The sequence below is a fragment of the Myotis yumanensis genome, unplaced genomic scaffold (assembly GCF_028538775.1).
Source record: "Myotis yumanensis isolate MYYU_CA2020_CCGP unplaced genomic scaffold, mMyoYum1.0.hap1 SCAF_7, whole genome shotgun sequence".
NCBI lineage: Eukaryota > Metazoa > Chordata > Mammalia > Chiroptera > Vespertilionidae > Myotis > Myotis yumanensis.
In genome coordinates this window covers 17,096,391-17,114,841 of record NW_027223758.1, presented here as the reverse complement: position 1 = coordinate 17,114,841, position 18,451 = coordinate 17,096,391, and the positions used below count along the sequence as shown (strand labels likewise).

Here is an 18,451-nt window from a genome sequence, read left to right as displayed (position 1 = left end):
AAGGACAAGGTACCACCATCCTACACAGTTGAGGTTCCTTCACTGCTCTGAGGTGGCAGCCTGCAGTGAGCCATACTTAGCTGACAGGTGGTACTCAGAAGGCTTTTAGTAGCAGTAACAGGAAAAACCAGCAACAGCTGATTAAAGAAATGCTGGTTTGTGTTTCTTACATAGCAAGTACCCCAGATGCGGGTGGGCAGTGGCTCTACTTTTCTCTTGGCCTTTTCCTATGGTCCCAAAAGGGCTGCTGCAGGTCCAGCCATCAAGTTTGGATTGAAGGCAAGAAGGAGGAAGGTGCTATGTCTACCTTGCATCTCTTTGGTCACAGTTGGGTCTGCCTTGACCAATAAGTGAACAGGGAGAATGGAATTATAATTTTAGACAAATCATTATTTATCCTGGGACTGGGCCCACCCTCCTTGAGATTGAAGGGTTGCTGCCTCAACATAGTGGGGTTTGATTTGCAGGCAAAAGGCAGGGGAGTATCTGTTATGTGCTTTCTAGTTATGTACCTGCCGCAAAAGACATTTAAAGTACAAAGCATCCACCTGTTAGGATGTATGTTCAGCCTGAAGAGCAAGGCCCATGAATCCATGATGATGGCTCAGCAAGGCCCACGATGTTGCCAGAAGGAATCCAAACTGTGGCTTCAGTGAGTCTGAAGGTCTAACAAGAAAATGACAGGATCCAGGGTGGTATTTTCATTTCCTTTCTGAGCCTCATGTTGTGACTTAGGGAGAGAAAGGAGAGCCTGAGAACACAACCTAGAGACTGTCCACCTGTGTCATGTGGAGACCAGCCTGCGCTGTTCTGGACCATAGTTAGGGAAGTGGAGCCATGCCTCCCAGGCAAGAACAGGGACTGGCCCTCCAACACGGAAAGAACATTCTTTGGCAGGAGAATCAGGGCCAGTTGAAGGTGGCTCAAAACAAAAGTTTGGGGGAAGGGAAGAAACAAACCCAGATCATACCACCAGGTCCTCCGAGGACAGCGGGTGGGCTGTGTTCAGAAGCAGGTGGAGAAGGGCATCCTGGGGAGGAGGGAGAGGAGAGCTGTGAGCTTTTAGAGGTCTGCAGGCAGAGTCAGTCAATTCCACAGCTGTTCCCTGAGCACCTCCCGGGTGCCAGGCTCTATTCCAGAACTAGACACAACACAGAACCCAACTCTTGAGCTCTCTGGGCTAGAGGGGAGGCAGATGGGTGACATGTAATTAAGAGTCATTTGGAGACATGCACAGGACACGGGGAGGGACCCCAAGAGCATTGAGCCAAAACTTGATCATCAGACACTCAATCGGGCCCAGAAGCAGAGGGAATGAATGGGAGATGTGGCAGCACAGAGGCCTCAGAGAACCCGGTGCATTTTGTAGGGGAGCCCTGGGTGAGCCCTGAATCTGGGCACAGCAAGGCAAACCTGAAATGTCAACAGAAGCAGGGAACCCCCATGTCATGGGCATCCCTGAACCGTGACAGAAGAGAACCTTACTCGAATATTGCAATGAAAGGGCTTGCTTAGATTGTAAAGTCAAAAAGATCTAAAGGAATTGGAGAGGATAACTATTTAGAAGGTGCTGGACTTAATTCAACTTAACAAAGACGTCATTGATGCTGGTTCATTTTCTGGTGACCCCTCACTGAGTCTATTAAGATATATTGCAGCAATTACATGACTCCTTTCAGATCCTGGGTATCTCTTCTCTCAAAATGAATGCTGTGAATAAAACCTCACTTTTCCCAAATAAGTTGATGCCACATCTATGTTGGTTTCAATGATTTCCATAAGATAAGAGCCCTGTTCAGACCATCTTGCAACTGAAAAGCGATGTTTGGAAGTAGTTCCACCCTGCACAGAGGAGCTGAGGGGAAGAGGAGGTGTGTCCTTGCTGGGAAATCACTTGTCCAGCAGTCTGTTTTAAGTGTCTAAAAATGAGAAACCATATAGCTGAGGTAGGGGCTAGGTGTGAAAACTGCTATCCAGTGACTGCTACAAACAGGCATTATATATTAATAAGTCATGAGTAAATAAGAATCACAGTCTGATCGGAGGTCTAAAGAACATAAGCAAAGTCTTGTGATAGAAAGTGAAGCAGGGGTAGGCAGGGTAGACTTCTTGGAGGAGGCAACATTTAAGCTGATATTTGTAGGATGGAAGGGACCAGCCAAGGAGTGAATGGAAAAACATTGCAGGAAGAGGAAACAGTGATGGAAAGGCTCTGTGGGGAAGGAAAAAGCTTGAAACATGCAAATGAATGGAGGCCAGTATGGTGAAGCAAGACAGGGCACACGATGATTTGGAGAGGAAGAAAATAGAACCAGGATTTGCACCTTTTTTCTCCTCAAGAACTTTGGGATGCAATTGAAGAATTTTAAGCAGAAGAATGACATGACCCAGTAGCATCAAGGAAGCCGGTTCGGAGGCTAGAGTTAAGGTGGACTAGGGAGGTAGCAATAGAGAGGAGACATATGAACATAGAGTCATGATGGACATGGGTGAGGGTAAAGGAGGGCTCCAGGCTGATTTCCAGACTGAGGCCGTGACTGAGCAGGGAGTAGACAGTGTACTAAGATGGCAAAGCTCAGGGGAAAATGAAGCTAGGAATGAAGAATTCCATCTGAGATGCATTGAGATTCTACGTGGAGAGGCCATACTGACAGCTGGATACATGAACCTGGAGCTGGGCAGAGGTGTGGGGTAGATGTGTCAACTGGTCTTTGCAGCAATAAAACACAATGACATCACCTAGGGAGACCGTCTGGGTAAAAAGAGAAGAGAGTCCCATATTTAGAGGCTGAACTGAGGAAATGGAGGAGGCAAAGGGGCTGGGGAAGGAGAAGTTAGGAGGGGAACTAGGAGTGTGGCCTCTTGGAAGTCAGGAGCAGAGTGTTTTATGAAGGAGGGCAGGTAGGTAACTCTCAGATGCTGTAGAGAAGTTGAACAGGATGACAAAGAACCGTCCCTGGACTTGTGTAGATGGAGGGTGCAGGTGCCCTTGACAAGAGTTTCATCCGTCAAGAGTTGCATTGACGGATATAGGAGTTTGACTAAGAAAATGAAAGGTGCTGGAATGTAGTGTAACAAACCTTTGAGAATGTTTGCTAAGAGAGAAGCCAAGATACATAGCAGAAGTTCAAGGGATTTGGACACCCTGATTTCTTCTCTCAATAGCATAACAAGCACTTTCTAGAATAAGTAGATAGGCATTTGATAATCATTCTTAACTGATGCTGGTAGCCCATTGTATGAACATACTTATCATAACATATGTATATAAACATTTTGCTTCCTTCCAACACTTCACTTTTATAAATACCACTGCAACAAAAACCCTTGTGTGTGCATTCTTTTTTAATTTAACCACATATTTGTCTAGGATCAATTTCTAGACAAGGAAAGGAAAAAGGAAGGAAAGGAATAATCTACAATTTCTTCATAGACCATTCTATAAGAACTTTTTCTAGAAGCCAAAATTACACCCTCGGTTGGTTAATTTAATTCTACAACTAAAAGGAAGCCTAGATATCAAAATCCCTTGTTTTTCAGTTTGAAGTTACTAAAATAAAGACAATGGAAGTTTTCAAATTATCAGAATTTTAAGGTAAATTTCAGTGGGTTTCATTATTTTTTGTTTCTTTCCTTTGACCATTTCCCCACTCATTCATTCTTATCCTTCCTGTTGGCATCTTCCCTGCCAGGTCCCTTCCTCCCTTCCTCTCCCACTCTCTCTCTTCTTATGCCTTGCTCCTTGGTTGTCCCTATCCATTCCTCTCATTTGCTTTTGGTAAATATATCTAGTTTTAGTGAGTAGTTAAGCTGTGGACAGATTTATAAATATAGGCCAATATTCAGCAATATTATGGAAGGCTTGCTGCATTCCAGGAAGGAGTTGGGGTAAGTGAGTAGCAGAGGAAGGAGCATTTATTTCCCTTTCAAGTACAAAAGAGAAAGGTCATTGAAAGCTGTATGCAGTCCGGAAAACATCTTCGACCAGGGAATCTTTGTAAGCAGTCTGCACGTCTGCCTTATCCTTGCCATGCTTGGCAGGTTTACTGCCGTTCACGTTAATTACATTTTTAAAAATAGGCTGGTGTGTTGCAATCTGCCTATGGTGACTTGCTTTAACTAGCCTTTCTTGGTGTGTACACAGGTGGGAGTCTTTAGTCCTTGTGCTGATGTATTTTATCTACATTGTCATCATGAAGTAAGTAAAATGCTTTCTTAGTTTCCTTCCCAAGACTGTTTTCTACATTCAACATGATGTGATAATGTGGAAAGAGGAACAGGGGAGAGGGCAGGGATCTGGCTGGCTTTCGCTGCATATCGTCACAGGCTCATGTGGCTCCCTGGGCAACCTGCTATGAATCACTGCAGCTCTGGTAGTAGCCATAGAAAAGACCCTTCCAATCCATGTGTAATGATAGAATCAAAGCTTCAGTTTAATTGGAGAAATCTCTTAAGAGAAAGCTCTCTTCAAGGCCTGGCAACCTAGGTTTTGGCTATTTCTTCATTCTCTTTCATAACAAGAAAGGAGGTAAAACTTAATTACTTATGCTTCTATATAGGATGAGAGAAGGAACCAGAGCTAATTAAGAGATGACTAAAACCATGGTTGAAATATCTATGTACTTCCATTATTTGCCTGGTTATCTAGGGCTGTGTAACAAATGATCCCAAAACTTAGTGTCTTCAAACCACAAACATGTACTATCTCATACAGTTTCTGAGAGTTGGGCACCCAGGAGCAGCTTGACTGGAGGGTCCTAGCTTAGGATTTTTCATGAGATTGCAGATAGGAGATTGGCCAGAGTGGCCATCATCTACTTGATGGTGCTCCAGGGTAGCCCGCTTGCATGGTTGGTGAGTTAATGTTGGCTATCAGCTGCAGGCCTCAGCTCCTCACCCCATGGGCCTCTCCTGAAGGCTACTCGAGTGTCCCGCACACAAGAGCTCCAAGAGAGAGCAAGAAGGACCCCATGATGCTTTTTATAATCTAGCCTCACAAATCACATGCCATTGCTTTTGTCATATTCTGTGTATTAGCAGCAAGTCACTAAGTCCAGTCCACACTCAAAGGGTCTGCTTTGCCTTTTGAAAGGAAGAATGTCAAAGAATTTGTGGATACATTTTAAATCCAGCACATCATATGGTTTTTGTCCCCCTTAGAGTTTGGATAGCTTACTATTTATATCAAGAATTACACTGTAACCTGGCCAGCATGGCTCAGTGGTTGAGCATCCACTTATGAACTAGGAGGTCACGGGTCAATTCCCGGTCAGGGCACAGGTTGCAGGCTCGATCCTCAGTGTGGGGTGTGCAGGAGGTAGCCGATCAATAGTTCTCTCTCATCATTGATGTTCCTATCTCTCTTCCTCTCTCTTCCTCTCTGAAATCAAGAAAAAGAAATAATATATATATGTGTGTGTGTGTGTGTATATATGAATTGCACTGCAAATGTTCCCCATACTCGAAGGTAAAATGTAAGCACCAGGGTTGTGAACCTGCTGGTTCATCATTTTGCCAAGTCCCATTGGGATGAGGAGCTTATAAATAGTACAGAGATCTTCGGTGCTGCGGCTGCCAGCCCCCATGGGAGCAGTTTCTTTTATTCTAAATTAGCCCATACTTTCCTCCGCATATGTGACCGCAGGAGTGATTTCCTTCTCAGGGGGCAAGAAATTCGAAGGCTTTCAGAAGCTGCCAGTTTGGACATGGCAGGGAGCAGGCTGGAACTGGCAGGTCAAGGTTTTCTTGCTCTGAGGCCTGACAGTAATTAGTCCAGCCACCAGTGGCTGCGAGCCCCATTCAGAGGAATCAGTGTGGCCTCTGGCAAAGGTCACCTGAACCGTGAAGGTAGGAGCTGGCTTGCCTATGTCTGCAGGCCTGCCACCCACCACTCAATGGGGAGTCCAGGCTTCACCTCAGGAGCTGTCCATGGTCAGTGCAGACCCAATGTCTGGGTCTTGTTACCTGAAGAAGGCATTTCTAGAGTGTCCTGGCGTAGAGTAACCATGAGATGACTGACAAGAAATCAGGGGCTTTTATCAAAAATCACCTTTCATTTACAAATACCAAGAGGTGGGCTCCCACAAAAACTAGAGTTGGCCCAAAGGCTTTCTGACATATCTAGATTTCAAAGGAAAAGCCATTCAAGATGGGAGCACCCATCTTGCTCCTCTTTCTCTAAAATAGCAAAGTTATTAGGGAATCAGTGCCACAGTGGACAGGCCTCAACAATACACGTGTGTTTCTTCATTGGTTTTTACTTATTTCACCCTTTCTTTTTTTTTCCTTTTTTTTACTTTCTGTGGTTCTAAGTTTGAGTTCCCAAAGAGTCAAGAGCCCTTTTCTTCCTTTTAGAAAAGGCACTTTGGTCAGTTTTTCCAAAGAATTGACTGTCTGCTATATGCCCAGCAACTCTAGCATTTTGAATTGAATTTAGATGAAAGCATGTCCCACACTGAATTCACTGGAAGCTTCACAGAATAAGCAGGTCTTCAAAACCAAAGCTGGTCTACAGGGAAGCTGGATTGAGGGGTTTTACTAGTCCCCTCCTGTGACTACTGCACCCCTCTGCCAGGCCATCGCCAAGCCCATGGGCTGCTGGCGGGCATGTGGACATTAAGAGAACACAGTGAACGATTTCTCTCCTCCCCTCCAAACCATACCCAGTGTGAAAGCTAATGAGGTGTGTTTCTGCTGATGCCTCAGCTTCACTAGCCTTCCAGCTGTTCGGACCAGCAGGAGACAAATAAAAACGGGAATGGCGGCCACTGTGCTTGCGGGATTTTCTCCATAAATCCTGGTCCTAAATTCTAAATTAAAATCTCTGCTCTTTAGCCATCCCCCTCTGCAATCAGAGGCTTTAATCATTAGGTTTTATAAAATCTGATTTATAAAATTGCATGCTTCACAATAAAGTAGCTTCAGGGTGCAAGCACAAAATTTAAAACACTCAATTAAAAATATAAAACAGAGCAGCAGCAGTTAAAAATGGCATATATTAGAGTCCTCAGCTGCCTCCTGGGTAGATGGCTTTAAATGACATTAAACATTCTTTTAGGAAGTCAAAGAGCCACTTAGTTTGGCCAGAAAGCTCATGGGAACATGAGGCACACCTGGCCTCGGCGAGGACTGATTTCTGCACCTCTGCATCACTCCTCTGGGATTTGGTCCCCAGATGAAGCAATATGGTCCGGAGGCTAAGATCAAGTCCTTCACTTCAAACCCTGGCTGCAAATCCCACCCCGCCACTTACTAGCATGAGGACGTTGGCCAAGCTATTCAGGCATTTATGAATCTCAGTTTCCTCTTCTACAAAACAGGGTTAATCATACTTCCTACCTCCAAGGTTTTTTTTTGTAATGATGGGGTGTGACAGCATCCAATATCTGGTTTCAAGGAAGTTCTCATAATACTATCCATAGTATCGTATCCTGTTACCCAAATCCAAATAAATATATAACACAGAGTTGTGCTTTAACACCAAACCCTCATGAAAGTCAGTATTACTATGTGGAGAATGGGTTCGGGGTCAAGATGACAGGAACACTGCCCCTCCCACATGGTTCTATTGGTTGGGCAAGGCACTCTTGTTGAGTCTACAATGTGGAAAGATCTTCCATTAAGAAGAATGTTGAATATAGACAAAAGTTAACAGAAGAGTGCAGCAATTTTCAACCGGTGTGCCACAAGAATTTCTAAAACATGCAATACCTGACTATTTAGTCAGGGGTACTGACCAAAATAAAAAATGGTAATGCCCACACAATAGCCATCCAGTGTGGGTGAATCAAAATTATACCTTTTATTTTCATCAGATTGGCAAAAAATATAATCTTTTTTGGTGGGCCGCAGAATTTTGTAATTCGTTTATGTGTGCCATGGGATGAAAAAGGTTGAAAATCTCTGGAATCGTGTGATGGATCCCATGTGCTCACCACCAGCCACCAGCCACCCACAGTTGCTCCATCCACACTCCTATCAATTTCCCTTCCTCTCTGTGATTTGAAGTCCCAGACTTCAGGCCAGTTCATCCATAAAAAATCTCAGTATATGAGATTTTTAACATAATACATTATTATCATACCTAAAGTTAATGCTAATTTTCAATAGAACTGAAGATCAAATCAGTGTTCAGATTTGCAATCATCTCTTAAACATCATTTTTACAGGTTTAGTTTAATCTTATAAATGTCATAAATACTTTTAAAAAGCAGAATTCAAATAAATTCCACTCATTACAATTAATTGCTCCATGTCTTGGCTCTCTTTTCATCTATAAATCCCCCCTCTGTTTACCTTTTTTTTTCTTTGCATTTATTCTTCAACAAAGTTGGATTGCTTGCTCCACAGAGGTGTCCACAGTTTGGAAATTGGTATAGTGTGGCCTGCCCCTCTGGCCTTTGTGTTTCCTCCATGTCAGCCATCAACCTGATTCAGATTAAACTGTGTCCCAAGTGGTGGTGCATCCTCCCACCAGCAATCACGTTGTCTCTCTGTGATGTCGGCAGCCGCTGATGCTCAAAATCTGGCTCCATTTTTGCTTTAGGGTTGCGCAGTAGTAATGTTCTGCCTCTTATAAGAAGCCCTGGCTGGTTTGGCTCAGTGGATAGAGCATCATCCCATGGACTGAAGGGTCCTGGGTTCGATTCCAGTCAAGGGCACTTACCTTGATTGCAGGCTCAATCCCTGGCCCGGGTCAAGGTACATGCAGGAGGCAACCAATCGATGTGTCTCTCTCACATCGATGTTTCTCTGTCTCCCTCTCTCCCTTCCACTCTCTCTAAAAATCAACAGAAAAATATCCTCAGGTGAGGATTAACAAAAAAGAAAAATGATGGCATAAGAGTAACAGAGAATCACAGGATGCCAATCTGTGACCTCAGGAAACCCAAGACAGACAGAGACCTAGAGTGCCAGCCAACCTGTCACACGTAGACCATGACACAGCAGGTAGCAGCATGGATGAGACACCTCTCCTTTCCCCAGCAAGGTGTCCCTGACAGCAAAGGCCCTGGAGACGTGGCCCAGAGAAGGGAGACGTGGCCGTCCCACTAAGTCTCATCCGTGTCCTTCCATGCACAGACTCCAGGTCAGGGAGCTCAATCTCAGAGGTGCCTCCATGGACATTGAAGAGATTGCAGAGAAAGCAGTTTGTCACTATTTGTTTGTGGAAAGTTGATTTCATGTTCACATATCCTTACATTGGAAAATGGGGCAGGTTGTATATTATGAGGGGAACTGCAATGACAGAATAGTAACAATAATAACTGAAGGTGTGGGGTCCCCACGATGCGTCCAGACGGCAGGGCCCTGGGTGGGAGTTGGGGAATGGAGGAACAGCGAACGCTGATGGGCTCTCTTCCCTTGTCGCTCTGCTCAGATATAACGCTTGCATACATCAGTGCTTCGACAGGAGGACGAAAGGTGCTGGAAACATGGTCAACGGCTTGGCCAGCAATGCCGAAATTGATGACAGCAGCAACTGCGATGCCACTGTGGTGCTACTCAAGAAAGGTAACCAAGGAGAGCCTGTGCCCAGGAAGTAAGCACACAGGGGGCACTGCAGCTGGCCTGGAGAGGGCGCTGCCTCTCTGAGGGAGAGCAGGCTCCTGTCCTCCCTCCCTCCCTTTGGCCACACCCTGGGTCAGACTCATACCTGGTGATGCTCTGACTCAGAAAGCCCCATGCAAGTTCTTGGGCAAAACATTTGCTGGGAGTGATACAAGGTGATTAGGACAGGATGGTAAGGGAGAGAAGACCATGGATTTTGAGCTATTGATTCTATCACATTTTGGGTGTGTGACCACGAAGCAAGTCAGTTAATCACTCTGAGCCTCAATTTTCTCTTCTGCAGAATGGGGATAATTTTTGTAATGAGTAAAGAAGATAAAGTATATAAAATACTTCATTAATGATAGTTGTCATTAGTATATTTTTACATCCAATTTCACTTCCAGGCTGCATTACCTCAGTTTCCAAGCTGCAGCACGATATAGTTAATGACCTTTTTTTTTAAGTAATTTTTATATTTAATAGATTCTTGTTAATCAGTTTATATACTTAGACAAATAATATAATGCTCTCCAATAATGTTATTTCTTAGAGCAGTGATGGCGAACCTATGACACACGTGTCAGAGGTGACACGCAAACTCATTTTTTTGGTTGATTTTTCTTTGTTAAATGGCATTTAAATATGCTCTATCCACTGAGCCAAACCGGTTTCGGCAAAATATATAAAATAAAAATCAAAAATATACATCTTTGTTTTACTATGGTTGCAAATATCAAAAAATTTCTATATGTGACACGGCACCAAAGTTAGGGTTTTTCAAAATGCTGACACGCTGAGCTCAAAAGGTTCGCCATCACTGTCTTAGAGGAACACAAAAATTCCAATTACTTTTGCCTAGAATATGCTTCGTTTTTTATTTAATTTTTTTAACTTTCCCCTTGAAATACGTGGGCTTATTTCTTCTTGATCCCATATGGTTGCTTTGCAGGAAAAAAAAACAAAAGAGAAACTAGAAAATCTATAGGTTCTTTTCAAATGTATGTCTGACTTTGGAATCTGTTGGTAATTATGAGCATTTTAAAATCAACCAGTTGGTAGACTTTCCTAATTATGTGCATGTTTAACTAAAGACTTAGGATTATTCAGTGCCATCCCACATAAGGATATCATTTACTTTTTTCTCTCTGGGTAGTTTATAACCATTAAAGGAATACTCTTAGGGAGGCAGAGAGTGCTACCTAATATTATTTAGTGTTTCCAGAGATCATTTCATGGTTTAGTGGCTTGGAAACAGGAGTGAGCACTGAGAGGACCCGTGGCTAGATACCCGTGAGCTATGTGCTCATGTTGCACATTCCTAGAGAGGGGCCTTGGTGAAATTTGTTTCCATCCAGTCAGCAAATCGTTACATAAGATTTGCCTGAAATCTCCTTTGGGCCTTGGGCCTCTGTAACGTGCCACTCGCCCACCTATCCGCCCTGCTCATAGGCTGGGCGGCAGCAATGTGTCCATTTCTCCACCATGTCCTCCACTTAACACTAAAGTCAAGTCTGCAGCTTTTACCTCTCAGTATGAGCATTGTTGGCATCTGAAGGGCATAAAAGGTTACTAAAGATTATAGGAGTCTTTGTTATGCCCCAGATCTAAGTTATTGGGGGGGGGGGGGGAGGCGTTTCTTTGAGGACAAGGAGGAATTCTTATTTATTATCACTCATTTTTTCTGTCAGTGAATGATGCTTAAATTGTTTCATCATTTCAAAAGAGCTATCAATGAGCCCCAAAAAGCAGACTCTGGTTCTTCCCCAAATTTTGCTTACTATAGCCCTCCCTGGATGGGTGGATAGATGGATAGGCAGATAAGGAGGGAGGGAGGGAGACAACTGGGAGCATAAGAGGGAAGAAAGAAGAGAAAGGAAAGGAAGACTGAATGAATATCTGTTTCCAGCTCCTAATCTCAATATTTTTATTTTGTGTTTTTAATCTCCCTAGCCAATTTCCACCGCAAAGCGTCAGTGATCATGGTGGATGAGTTGCTGTCAGCCTACCCACACCAGCTGTCTTTTTCTGAGGCTGGACTTCGAATCATGATCACCAGCCACTTTCCCCCCAAGACCAGACTCTCCATGGCCAGCCGCATGTTGATCAATGAGGTATCTGGGAAAGCACAAGCCATTTGCCGCTGGACAGGGATGGGAAACTAGGAAGGAGAGAAAGTTTCTGGGTCTGAAAGTAGCAGCACCTAATTCAACATTTAACACAATAATATCCCTCAGCCATTTTGAAACATCATTGCTCGCTGGGCCAGCTGTGCATCCTGGTCCTTGCTCCTCCCTCCATGTTGACAGACATGGTCCGGCTCCCAGTTATACAGAAAAAAAACGCTCCGATCCTTTTCTATGTACCTTTTTCTTTACATCTTCCGTTTGAATGGAGCCCTCTAGTGTGAATGAACTTGCACAGAAGTAGTTTCATACCAAAATTGCTTTAAAATAATGCTAAGACTCTGACCTGAATTTCCCTATGTATTCCTTTCTCTGGAATAGCAGCCTTATTGGTACACTAGTCCAAACACATTTGTGTGGCTTTCCTAAAATTTGGAGAAGAAAGTTAACATCACAGTGCACAGAGGATCAAGAACCCTGGTAGAAAAGAATTACACATCTGAGCAATGGGAATTTTCCTCTAAAGTGCTTTACAAATTCCAGTTGGTATGAAGGTTAATCCTTCTTCCCAGAGGAGGTTTTCTGAGTTGGTTGTTACTTTGAGGAATCCCTTGAGACTTGTCTGCAGTGTTCTGAAAGCATCTCCTTGTCAGCTGCCTGGAAGAAATCCCAATAGCTGCTGTTCTGGGTATAGGGATGTACAGTCCATCTTCCCGTGGTAAGAATGTGCCTTTCTCTTTCCAGAGACAAAGACTGATAAACAGCAGGGCTTACACCAATGGAGAATCTGAAGTGGCCATCAAAATCCCAATTAAACACACCGTGGAGAATGGGACAGGGCCCAGCAGTGCCCCAGACAGGGGCGTGAATGGGACTCGGAGGGATGACGTTGTTGCCGAGGCTGGCAATGAGACAGAGAATGAGAACGAGGACAACGAGAACAATGAGAACGACGAAGAGGAAGAGGAGGATGAGGAGGATGACGAAGGACCATACACACCATTCGACCCTCCCTGTAAGAGGTCCTATGTCTGGGCTGTGGTTGGGGGCTCTTTGAAGGCCACTGAGTAGATGCCCTTCACTTTGATTATCTTCCTGCCACTCATTTTAAATAAATATCTCTGTATGAGCATAGAAATGTTTATATTAACATCTGCAGCAGGCAAGACTGTTGTGAGGATCCAAAGATGAGCAGGATGGCAACACATGCTCATTGGTGGCAAAGTAGGCTCTTTGGCCAAGTTTATAATTGCGGAGGCAGTCCCTCCCATAGCTGCTCTGTGGCCCTTTGGATGCTAAGGAGGAGAGCACATGCCCCAGGCATGTCAGCAGAGCAGCTTGGGCACACGAGAAGCGGCACTCCACCCACCTTCACCCATCCCGTTACGGTTGGCAGGGGTTAGCAGGGGGTTGTCCGGCCGAGGCCAGCCCTGGGTACATGTGCAGCCCTCCCCGTTCGCCTTTGTTTTTCTTCTCACTGCAGCCCCTCACCCCATTTAAGTGCTTCCTCTCCCAGCACCTGCTGCTCCCAGGGCAGGCACCACAGGAGATGCACACCTGGGCACAGAGCATCCTGGCCTGGTTAAACCTCACCCAGTGGGCCGGCTGAGGACACCCCTCTGGTACCTAAGGGAGGAGCAAGTCAGAGTGGTGTCCTTCTCCCCTGACTGCTGCCTCCAATGAAGACTTGTCCTTCCCAGTGACCTTGTCCTCACCCACCCCACCCATTAGTGGGACAGGAGGACTGAACCCAAAGAATTCTGCCCATTTTCTAGACTTGCCAGAAGCTTCCGATTGTTTCAGGAAAGTGTGCACGGGTCGGACTCACTTTCACTGTCAAGTGGGTGTGTGTCTTCTCTGGGAGGGTTGACTCTCTAGGAGGACTTTAAACTCTGCGGAAGGATTGCTTGGTCCACCTGAAAGGCCTTTCCGTGGTGGGACATGGGGCGGAGCCTCAGAGCCGGGTTTCAGGGCCGGAAGCCAGGTCTGTGTGCTCCTTTCTGTGTTCAGGAGACAGCAAGTAAAACGGACTCGAACTGCTCCTGAGCCACCTCGGGTCTCCTGAGAGCTCAGCCTGGTCAAGTGCTTGCCAAACTAACCAGAAAACATCACCCCGATTCCTATGCCCCACCCCCTGAACTGCCCAGCCAGAGTTAAATCACCATTTGTCAGTAGGTAATCTTCTTTTTTCTTTTTTTAAAATATATATTTTTATTGATTTCAGAGAGGAAGGGAGAGTGAGAGAGAGATAGAAACGTCAATGATGAGAGAAAATCGTTGATTGGCTGCCTCCTGCACATCCCCCACTGGGGATCGACCCCACAACCTGAGCTTGTGCCTTGACCAGGAATCGAACCGTACTTCCTGGTTCTTAGGTTGATGCTCGACCACTGAGCCACGCCGGCTGGGCAGTAGGTAATCTTGATAGAAAAAAAATAGACTGTGTCTTGATCCATTTTGCCACCTATCGCTGTATTTCTTGGCAACCTTCTTTCCTATCAGCCAGGACAAAGGCATTTTAAGGATTAACACATTAAGTGCCCAGTCACCGGTGACTGACGCTATACTTTCTGTTGGGAAGACAAAAGAAGCTGGGCGCTTAACGTGTTAAAGGACCAGACACTCCATTCATCCCTTGTAAACTCCTGTGCGCCTTTTCTGTTGCTGCACACACAGCAGATTATCACAAGTTTAGCCACGTAAAACGACGGCTGTTGCATAGCTCTCTGTTCTGTAGGTCAGAAGGCTGGCAGGGCCTGGCTGGGTTTGCAGAGGCTCACGGGCCAAAATGGAGGTGTGGGCAGGGTGGCAACTCATCTCAGAGGCCCTGGGAGGCCCCAGCACATGCGGGCTGCCAGCAGATGTCTGCTCCTTGTGGTGGCGCGCCTGGGTCCCGTTTCCTTGCTGGCTAAGGGCCGGGGCTACTCACTGCTCCAGAGGCCACCATATTCCTGGTCACGTGGCCCTTCCAGCTGCAAACCAGCAACAGTGTGATGGGTCCTTGTCACCTTTCTAATCTCCCTGGCTGCCCCTTCTGCTTGGGAGGGTTCCTGTGACCGAGCTCAGCTCTGCCATATAGCCACGCACATGGCATGGAAGTTCCTGAGTCGGGGCACAGAACCAGGGCTGCACATCTGGAATCCCCCTCCCAGCTCTTGTTTCAGAGTCTGCCATTGGCAGCTCCTAACCAAACTCCAGAAATGCTAATTTTGCTAAAGTCATTCACTGAGTGAGGAAGCAGTGGGCAAGGGGCTGTGTTGGCCTCCCAGAAGCCCCGAGTACATCCCTCCAGACAGACACCTAAAGACACGTGTGTGAGACCAGACACGGTGTCCAGCTCCCACACGTGACTTCATTACTTAGTGGGATTAAGGGCCCTTTTAGATCATGTGTCCACACTTCCCATCTGGACAAGGTAAGTGCCAGGCCTAACTGTGGGTGTGAGGTGTCTCCTCATCTCTGAAACCAAAGAGGTGAAGGGGCTCCAGGGCTTCCAGCCCTGTTTCCTTCTTCCTCATGTGACAGGAGACCTGGCTGCAGGCATGGGCTCAGACCCACCTCAGGCCCCTGCATCTTTCACAAGCACCGGCCCCAGAGGCCCCAGAGGAGAAACGGTGCTCTGTGTGGGCCTGATACCCAGGGTTCTCTGCTTCGTCCCAAGGCCCTGCTTCATCCCAGGGCCCCGAGCAAACAGGTCCCAAGTTCCTGTACACCGGCCCTTCTCACCAGGGCTTCCTTGACAAAACACAGGTTCTGACTCAGAAGGGCGAGGCCTAAGAGTCTTCATTTCTAATGAGCCCTCAGGTGATGCCAGTGCTGTTGGTCCACAGGCCACACCTGGGAGAGGGAGAGGCTGGAGGCCTGGAGACACTTCGGTGACTTCACAGTCCTTCTGAGGCTTAGAGTAGCCTAATTCTGCACCGGATTCCGCCTCTGAAATGGAGAATGGGCTTGTCCAACTACGAGCCTCAGTACTCTTCCACCAGCTGCTGAGATATCTCATTCCTGGAGCCAGGAACTTCCATTTGAGGCTCAGAGGCTGTGTCCAGCCAGGCCCTCCCTCAGGCAGGCCTCCTCGCAACGTGGAGCAGCCTGAGGGGGCCTCAGGCCAGCAGAGGGCACTCGAGGAGCCAGAAGGACAGTCTGGGGGTTCCTCTCAGGCTAAGTTCCCTTGGCCATGAGAAAGGTCCGTCCACACAATGAGCCCATTTTTCTTCTCTTGATCCTGTGAGGGCCAGTCTCCCCCTGTTCCAGTTACCCAGCTGCAGGGCTTTCTTCTCGCTAGGACTCGAGTGGGTATAATCAACAAATAAGTAATTATGTGGGAGTATATAACTATAGGGATAGATATGACATGTATGTTTATATGTATGTACATGAATATAGGTGTATGTGCATATATCATGCACATGTATGATCGATATCAATCTGTGCATATAATATGTTTATATATGTACTGCACAAATTTAATATATTGTGCATTAATATACATGTATGTACACATCTTTAAGGTATTTTATATTACATAATGTATACACACATATTAACATACCTGAGTTTTTATGTGTACATGTATAGATTAAATATATATAATGGACACCTATGCATAGTATATCTATATATGTATACATACGTATAAATTATACATATATTCTTATCTCTTGTGTAAAGAAAGCCTTACTATTGACTGAGAGAAACAGAAACATTTACATGTACATGGAGGTAAACACACTTTCATTTTAAAAAATGAAAAGAAATACACCAAAATATAAGTATGTTTTTTGTAGTTGGGATTATTTTTTATTTTCTCTGCTTTTTTATTTTAAAACAATGTACCTTTTAGTTGCCTATATGATTAGAACAAATTTATATATTTAACTTTAGGTCTAAAATACTGAGCAATGAATAACTTTTTCTCCATCCAATAGAATTAAGTGTCCAAAAAAGCTTAATAAGAACTATAACTTGGGAAGAAGTCATTTGCTTTTTTGAGCCAGCGATACTGACCGGGGATGTTCAGAGCCCCTGCTCCATCTCCCATCTGCTGGCTGATATTCGAGAAATCACGTAACCACTGGTACATCAGGTTTGTGTGCAGGGAATTTTGTTTCATTCAACTGCTCCTGTATCTGCAGGACCTGGGCGTGCCTGGCCAGAGGGGCAGAGTGGACCGCTCCTGCTCCTCAAAACCATTGAAAACACACATTTCTGCATCACTTGATTTATTCAAGAAGTTATGTTTGTTAGATTGCATTTAAAGGTATACCTTGAATTTCTGCTTTAAATTTGTTGTTCTTACAATGGAACTGTAACTCAAAGAAAGCATCTACAGCCTTTTGGATGACAGGGAAAACAGTTTTCAAGATATAGTGTCTTCCCAGTGTGAAGTCAAAATTTTTTTCAGCCGAGAGACCAGACTCAAACTTATTGCTGCTAGCTTTACCCAATGTCACTTCTATGCCCTTGCAGTCCTAAGTCCTGACTTCATTTTTCTTGTCATTTTTATTTTCTATAGAATGACAAATAGCCAAATTGAAGTCATTTCTCGACTCATTCATGTGTTTCTTTGTAACTTGGTGTGGGTGTGTATATTAAACTCTCTCTCCCTGGGAGGGCATCTGGGAGACTGCACGGCCATAGGGGATGCCAAGGCCCCAGACTGATAAGTCCCTACCACATTGCAGGGTCTAGGGACGTGCAGACTTCCAGGATGCATTTGGGATCCAAAAATCTGGCCATAATCTGGATTCTGCAGCATTTGAAAAACCCTCAGAAAACAAATCCTCAGGCAGTCCTCTTGCTTTGTAATCCAGCCAAACAGTCTCAATGTTCTCCTCATTCACTTTGCCATCTCCAAACCCGAAATCTAGCAAGATGCTGCTAATCGGAAAAGACGCCCCAGACCTTTCTTAATCTGTTCTCTTTGCTCTATTCTGCACCTGTGAGTGGGATACCTTTAAAACACACACACACACACACACACACAATATTCTTTGGTCTGTCTGCTTATATTGTTCATAGCAATGTTATTACTGTCAATATTATCAATACATATTGATCATGTGATATATGCCCTGCCCTGTTCATGGCATTTAAAGTACAGTACTGAGCAGGCTTGAGAAAACACTCATTCTTATAGAGTTTATATTCTAGTTTGGGGCAACTGAAAACAAATGAGGAAACAAATAAATCTGATACTTTCAGACAAATCATTTGCTATGAAGCAAATAAATGAGGGTGATGGGAAGGAAGTGGAGTAGTGAGGGTCTTATTTAGACTGGTGATCGGCGGGGTCCGGGACATTGGAGCTGTGTGGTGGACCGCCTGACAGGGAACTGTAGGTACAAAGGCCCGAAGGTAGAAAGAAACTTGGTGTCTGAGGCCAGAGAGCTGGGGCAGGGGGATGTGTAAGTAGGGAGAGTGGTAAGTGGGAACCAAATCATTTAGGACCTTGTCAGCCATGGTGGGGAGATATCATTTTTCTCTGAGGGCAGTAGAAGCAAGTAGAAGGTTCTAGAACAGTTTACTTTTTGAGACTCTCCTCTGGCTACTGATGGTGAGCAGATGGAGGTGGAGCAAGTGTAGAAGCAGTGAGTCCCTTAGGCACTCGGGTCTTCAGCCAGGTCATGGATGGAGGGCCTGCCCAGGGAAAGGCTGCGGGAATCGTGAGCTGCAGGCAGACTGAGGGTGCCCTGGGCAGGTTGCTAGGGTTGGTGTGGGGATGAGAGAATGGGGAGAGTCAAGAATGATTCTGAGGATTTTGACTCCTGCCAACT

At 45.3% G+C, this 18,451-nt stretch overlaps 1 protein-coding gene across 2 annotated transcripts in view; it reads left to right on the top strand.

Annotated features, from left to right (window-relative positions):
- The window catches only part of SLC24A3 (solute carrier family 24 member 3), a 461,550-nt gene that overhangs the window by 413,654 nt on the left and 29,445 nt on the right, over positions 1-18,451 (top strand). For both annotated transcript variants that reach the window (XM_070419848.1, XM_070419850.1), the window contains exons 9-12: positions 4,145-4,198; positions 9,380-9,513; positions 11,503-11,663; positions 12,420-12,690. In XM_070419848.1, coding sequence (XP_070275949.1) covers positions 4,145-4,198; positions 9,380-9,513; positions 11,503-11,663; positions 12,420-12,690 — 620 coding nt within the window. The remainder of the gene's footprint in view (positions 1-4,144; positions 4,199-9,379; positions 9,514-11,502; positions 11,664-12,419; positions 12,691-18,451) is intronic.